A 6,759-nucleotide genomic window follows, 5' to 3' on the forward strand; every position below is an offset into this window, starting at 1 on the left:
TTTTTTTTTTTTTTTTTGAGATGGAGTCTCACTCTGTCGCCCAGGCTGGAGTGCAGTGGTGCAATCTTGGCTCACTGCAACCTCCACCCACTGTGTTCAAGCAATTCTCCTGTCTCAGCCTCCTGAGTAGCTGGGATCACAGGTGCCCACCACCATGCCTAGCTAATTTTTGTATTTTTAGTAGAGATGGGGTTTTGCCATGTTTGCCAGGCTGGTCTCCAACTCCTGACCTTAAGTGATCCACTTGCCCTGGCCTCCCAAAGTTCTGGGATTACAAGTGTGAGCCACCGCGCCCAGCCCTGTGATTTTCTTTTATGTTATTTTTCTTCTCTCTCAGGCTGTCTTCTTCCTTGTTCCTTTTCCTCAGAATCAAGTAGAGACTGTGGTGACTCACCATATTTATAAAGTTTACTGAGCTTTCAAATGGTGTTGAAAACAAAATTAAGTTAAAAAAAGGTCAAGTCAAACAGTCTGGCAGAGAAATGGGAATTGGATCAGTACCAAATTGGTAATTATAATAATGGTCTTAGAAACCATGAATGGAATTCAGTTCAGGCCCTTGCAGGGTACAGGGAAACCGTGTCTAATATAATACAAATAATACTGTTGGAAGAACATCTCAGAAAGCGTCAGAAGAGTCTCAGACAGTGTCTGAAAAATATTGCAGCTTTCTGAAATAAAACTCAGAAAAGCAGGAATAGACATAAGTAATGTTACATAGTATACTTCAGATTTAAGATTGAGGTATTGCTAAAAATGAAGATCTTGAAGAATGAATAAAGGAAGTAGATTTAGACAGGGAAGAGGTCAAAATATTTGTTGTTTTCTTCCAGGTTGATAACAGAAAGGATGAGCATGTGGCATTCTAGACGTAACAGCATTAGATTTGTTTGAAAGAACTGATAAACAGTGTCCAGAATTAAGCACATTTCCTCCATTTTCTCAAAAGAGTTTCCTGGAGAAGTCAGAAGAAATAATACAATTTCCTATTAAATGCAACATATAACCACTATCTTGAAAGGTCTAGACCACAATATCTACCAAAGTACAAGGACAATTTGAGAGAGAAGACTGAGCTAAGAATTTCCCTGATTTGACCATTTTAGAAGACTGTTAGGCATTTCATGCCAAAATTTGAAAATAATGGGTTTAGACTTACTCTCTCTGGGTGCAGGTCCTTTGAATTGACTTCTAATAGGTAACAGTGCCATGTTTCCGATGAGTTTGGTGTCAGGATCCATGAGAGAAGAGTGGTAAGCCTGTAATGGCAAGCCCAGGAAGAACACAGAAGCAGAAAGAGAGCAAATGTCACTGTGGCAAACAACCTTTCCTTAAAGGAAAAAAAGAGTAACCCACCCAAGATTAATCAGGGGAGGGAGAAGGGATAGCAGCATTGAGGTGCTAGAGCTGGTTCTTTCTGGCTCAAGAAAACCAACTGTTAAATTATGAGGCATTTTTCAAGCTGGTTGTTAAACACAGCTGTTCTCAAAAATCAAATTATATAAACTTACAATTAAGTAAATGATGTTGGCCAGCGCGGTGGCTCACGCCTGTAATCCCAGCACTTTGGGAGGCTGAGGCAGGCGGATTGCCTGAGGTCAGGAGTTCGCGACCAGCCTGGGCAACACAGTGACACCCCATCTCTACTAAAATACAAAAAATTAGCCGGGCGTGGCAGTGTGCGCCTGTAGTCCCAGCTACTTGGGAGGCTAAGCTGGAGAATCACTTGAACCCAGGAGGCGAAGGTTGCAGTGAACCAAGATCATCCCACTGCACTCCAGCCTGGGCAACAGAGCGAGACTCTGTCTCAAAAAAAAAAAAAAAAAGTAAGTGATGTTAAAACCAATGATGCCTAAATATTCATCACTACTTCTTTTTTTTTTTTTTTTGAGAGGGAGTCTCACCATGTTGCCTAAGATGGTCTCGAACTCCTAAGCTCAAGTGATATGCCTGCCTCGGCCTCCCAAAGGGCTGGGACTACAGGCATGAGCCACCTCACCCAGCTACTGCCTACATTTTATTTTTTTGAGATGGAGTTTTGCTCTTGTTGCCCAGGCTGGAGTGCAATGACGTGACCTTGGCCCACTGCAACCTCTGCCTCCCGGGTTCAAGTGATTCTCCTGCCTCAGCCTCCTGAGTAGCTGTGATTACAGGGATGTGCCACCACGCCCAGCTAATTTTGTAGTTTTGGTATAGACGGGGTTTCTCCATTTTGGCCAGGCTGGTGTTGAACTCCTGGCCTCAGGTGATCCGCCCGCCTCGGCCTCCCAAAGTGTTGGGATTACAGGCGTGAGCCACTGCACTGCACTTGGCCTACTTCCTAAATTTTTTTTTTTTTTTTTTTGGCGGAGTCTTTTTTTTTTTTTTTTTTTTTTTTTTTTTGAGACGGAGTCTCGCCCTGTCACCCAGGCTGAAGTGCAGTGGCGCGATCTCTGTTCACTGAAACCTCTGCCTCCTGGGTTCAAGCGATTCTCCCACCCAGCTTCTTGAGTAGCTGGGATTAAGAGGTGCGAGCCACCACGCCCAGCTAATTTTTGTATTTTTAGTAGAGACAGGGTTTCACCATGTTGGTCAGGCTGGTCTCAAACTCCTGACCCCATGATCCGCCCACCTCAGCCTCCCAAAGTGCTGGGATTATAGGCAGGAGCCACCACGCCCGGCAATAACCTAATTTTTAAAAATTACATTTTCCTATTGTCATGTTCTTAAAGTTATTATTACGAAATACTAAATAATGGGGTGCTGCTGTGCATCTCTTCCAATTCTATGTTTGGTGACATCACATTGGTATCTGGTCAAAGTATTTCCACCACAGAAAGGCAAACATCATATAAATCAGGGTACCCAGCCCCCAGCTAAACCAAGACCCAAGCACTATCTTTTCAGCTCTGCCACTTCCTGGCGTTATGCTTTTGACCAAGGCATCATTCTTCTTCTCTTAGCTTGTTTCCAAATTTGTAAAATGAGAAGATATATATTCCCTTCAGTGGGTAAGTGTGAGTTAAAGGAAGGGAGAAAAAAATCACATTTATGAGAGCATTCTGTATGCTGATTCTTAGTTCTGCTTTTTACAAGATGCCTGGCTTTTTATAAGACAGCATGGGTCCCATTCATATATTCATTCATCAAATGATTGCTAAGCACCTTCTATGTGCAAGACACTGTGATATAGTAATATACAAAGTAGTACAGTCCTGGTCCTTGAAGAGTAGAGAAGGTAGACAAAAAATAATCACAGGATGGGACGGGCACGGTGGCTCACGCCTGTAATCCAAACACTTTGGGAGGCCGAGGCGGACAGATCACAAGGCCAAAAGATAGAGACCATCCAGACCAACATGGTGAAACCCCATCTCTACTAAAAATACAAAAATTAGCTGGGCATGGTGGCTCGCACCTCTAATCCCAGCTACTCAAGAAGCTGGGTGGGAGAATCGCTTGAACCCAGGAGGCGGAGCTTTCAGTGAACAGAGATCGCGCCACTGCACTTCAGCCTGGGTGACAGAGCGAGACTCCATCTCAAACCAACCAACCTACCAACCAACCAACCCAGGGTGAATCCAGGGTGCTCTATGTGCAACTGGAGCCAGTACAGGGCTTTAGAGTCCTTTTTTTTGGGAGACAGAGTCTCCTCTCACCCAGGCTGGAGTACAGTGGCATGATCACAGCTCACTGCAGCCTCAAACTCCTGGCTCCAGGTGATCCTCCCACCTCAGCCTCTTGAGAGGCTGGGAGGAGATGCACTACCACATCCAGTTAATTTATTCTTATTTTTGTAGAGGCAGGGTCTCATTATGTTGCCCAGGTTGGTCTCAAACTCCTGGGCTCAAGCGATCCTCCCATCTTGGCCTCCTAAAGTGTTGGGATTACAGGCATAAGCCACTGTACCCAGCCTAGAGTCCTGGCTTAAAATCTGGTTTTACCATTAGTAGGCAACTTTGTCCAAATTAACTTCTCTGAGGTTCCGTTTCCTCTTCTGTAAAATAGGAATCATGGTACCTACTTCACAGGGTCATTATGAGGATTAGATGGGATAATTTATAAAGTGTGTACCCCAGAGCTCAGGAGTCAAATGGTAATTACGGAATTCATAAAATATGTATTTGTGAGGCTGAATGAGGTGGCTCACGCCTGTAATCCCAACACTCAGGGAGGTCGAGGCAGGAGGACTGCTTGAGCCCAGAAGTTTGAGACCAGCCTGGGCAACATGGTGAGACCCTGTCTCTACTGAAAATAGAAAAACTTAGCTGGGCGTGGTGACGTACACCTGTAGTCCCAGCTGCTCAGGAGGCTGAGGTGGGAGGATCACCTGAGCCAAGTTTGTGTCACTGCACTGCAGTCTCAGAGACAGGGTATAACTCTGTCTCAAAAAAAAAAAAAAAAAATCTATCTATCTATATATATCTATATATATATGTATTTGCAACTATGGCTTGCTCCTTTTCATCACAAGTATACTTTATCTAAAGCACCCTCTGCCTTCCCTCTCACCAAACTGTCTTGTTACCTATCTAGTTTCTTTTTTTTGGAGTGGGGGGGTCAGAGTCTCACTCTGTGGCCAGGCTGGAGTGCAGTGGCGCAGTCTTGGCTCACTGCAACCTCCACCTCCTGGGTTCAAGCGATTCTCCTGCCTCAGCCTCCCAAGTAGCTGGGATTACAGGCACGCGCCACTACGCCCAGCTAATTTTTTTATTTTTAGTAGAGATGGAGTTTCACCATGTTGGCCAGGCTGGTCTTGAACTCCTGACCTCGTGATCCATCCGCCTAGGCCTCCCAAAGTGCTGGGATTACAGGCGTGAGCCACCGCGCCTGGCCATCCATCTAGCTTCTTTATAGCATTTGTCACTACCTGACACTACTGTATGTATCTCCTTTATGTTTACACTTTTATTGTCTCGTCTCCCGATTTGAACGTACACTGTTTGAGATTAGGGATTTGTTGAACTTATTTGCTGCTGTAAATAGAGCCTGGCAGGCAGTAGGTGCTCGGTAACGTTTGTCAAAAATAATGTGTGAGCAGGCTGGGCGCGGTGGGTGGCTCATGTCTATAATCCCATCACTTTGGGAGGCCGAGGGGGCGGATCACCTGAGGTCTGGAGTTCCAGCCCAGCCCAGCCCAGCCAACATGGTGAAACCCCTGTCCCTACTAAAATGCAAAAAATTAGCTGGGCGTGGTGGCGCGCGCCTGTAATCCCAGCTACCCAGGAGGCTGAGGCACGAGGACTGCTTGAACCAGGGTGGCGGAGGTTGTAGTGAGCCAAGATCGCCTCACTGCACTCCAGACTGGACGACAGAACGAGACTCTCTCAAAAAACAAACAAAAAAAGTGTGAACAATCACACAATAACCGAACCACCTTTTCCCGAATCTGCAAAATGGAGACCATGATGGTGATAAATCTAGCCCACAGACTGCCTGTCAGAAATTAAGTACAACCAGACCGTCATAGATTTTTACTCCCACTCTGATGCACACGAAAAAGGAAATCTTTGGAAGTCAGGCGCCGACCGAGTCTGTGAGGGCCCTATACCCAGGTGGCTCCGAGGTGGCCGCCGCTGCAGGGAAGTGGGTTCTGACAAATGACAAACAGCAGAGGGAGCCTGCCCCCCGGGGCGGAGGAGGAAGTGGGCCTCACAGAAAAAGGAGAAGCTAGACCCTGGACTTGAAATATGAAAAATAAAAAGGGCAACCCTTGGCTTCGCGCGGTAGTGACGCTTTAGGAACCCTGCTGGAGCCGGAAGGAGTAGACGGAGAGAGAGAGAAGAGGGCCTCCTCACACACCCTGGACCCCTGGACCCCGGGCCCACTCCTGCCGCGCCCCCGCCTCCCACGACTGGCACCCCCGGGCTGTCCCAATTCTTCAGCGACCGGTCCCCTCCCCTCGCCTCCCTCCTTCTCGGGCCCCCGCTTCCTCTCTGCCTTCCGCCGCCCGCTTCTCTCGGCACACCAAGGTTTCTCCCCGCTTTTCGCAATCCCCGCTGTCTCCCCACACCATGGATCGAACCCTCACCGGCATCTTGGCAGCACCCGGGTTCCAACCCAGAGGAGCAGAATCCAGGTAGAGCAGAGCGCTTCCGGTCTGGCAGCCCGGGCGGGGTAAGCGGAAGCGAAACGGAAGGGGCGGGGTGATGACGTGAGCTTCCGGCTTTGTAGTTCCGCCTCTGGTTGCAGCGGCCGCGCGGATCTGAAAGGGGGCGCCAGAGCGCTAGGTAGGGACCCTCAGAGTGGCGCAGCGTGAGGCGCGCGCAGAATGGAGATGGGTCTTGAGGTTCCAGAATCTTCGATCAGTCACCTCTTTTGTGTTTTTTTCAAATTTCACCTTTTCAGGGCCGGGCATAGTGGCTCATGCCTGTAATCCCAGCACTTTGGGAGGCCGAGGCGGGTGGATTACCTCAAGTCAGGAGTCCGAGACCAGCCTGGATGGTGAAATCTCGTCTCTACTAAAAATACAAAAATTAGCTGGGCGTGGTAGCATCCCAGCTACTCGGGAGGCTGAGGCAGAAGAATCGCTTGAACCTGGGAGGCGGAGTTTGCGGTGAGCCAAGATCGTGCCGCTGCACTCTAGCCTGGGTGAGAGTGTGACTCTATCTTAAACAAACAAAACACCTTTCCTGTGAAGCCGCCTCTGGTCATTCTGTTTTCAATTCACCCGACTCCAGCCCCATGCCTTATCCTTCTCTCCCGCTTTTTCCCTTAGTTCTTATGATTCTTGTATTTAGTTTACTCTTAGTGCTTGTCTCCCTATCCTTGTAAATGCCA

The 6,759-nt window shown here is 47.8% G+C and overlaps 1 protein-coding gene across 1 annotated transcript in view; it reads right to left on the reverse strand.

Annotated features, from left to right (window-relative positions):
* The window catches only part of ARPC3 (actin related protein 2/3 complex, subunit 3, 21kDa), a 23,427-nt gene that overhangs the window by 16,102 nt on the left and 566 nt on the right, over window positions 1–6,759 (reverse strand). Inside the window, exon 2 of the mRNA XM_011997931.1 lies at window positions 1,160–1,259. Coding sequence (XP_011853321.1) covers window positions 1,160–1,259 — 100 coding nt within the window. The remainder of the gene's footprint in view (window positions 1–1,159; window positions 1,260–6,759) is intronic.

The sequence above is a fragment of the Mandrillus leucophaeus genome, unplaced genomic scaffold (assembly GCF_000951045.1).
Source record: "Mandrillus leucophaeus isolate KB7577 unplaced genomic scaffold, Mleu.le_1.0 Scaffold55, whole genome shotgun sequence".
Lineage (NCBI taxonomy): Eukaryota > Metazoa > Chordata > Mammalia > Primates > Cercopithecidae > Mandrillus > Mandrillus leucophaeus.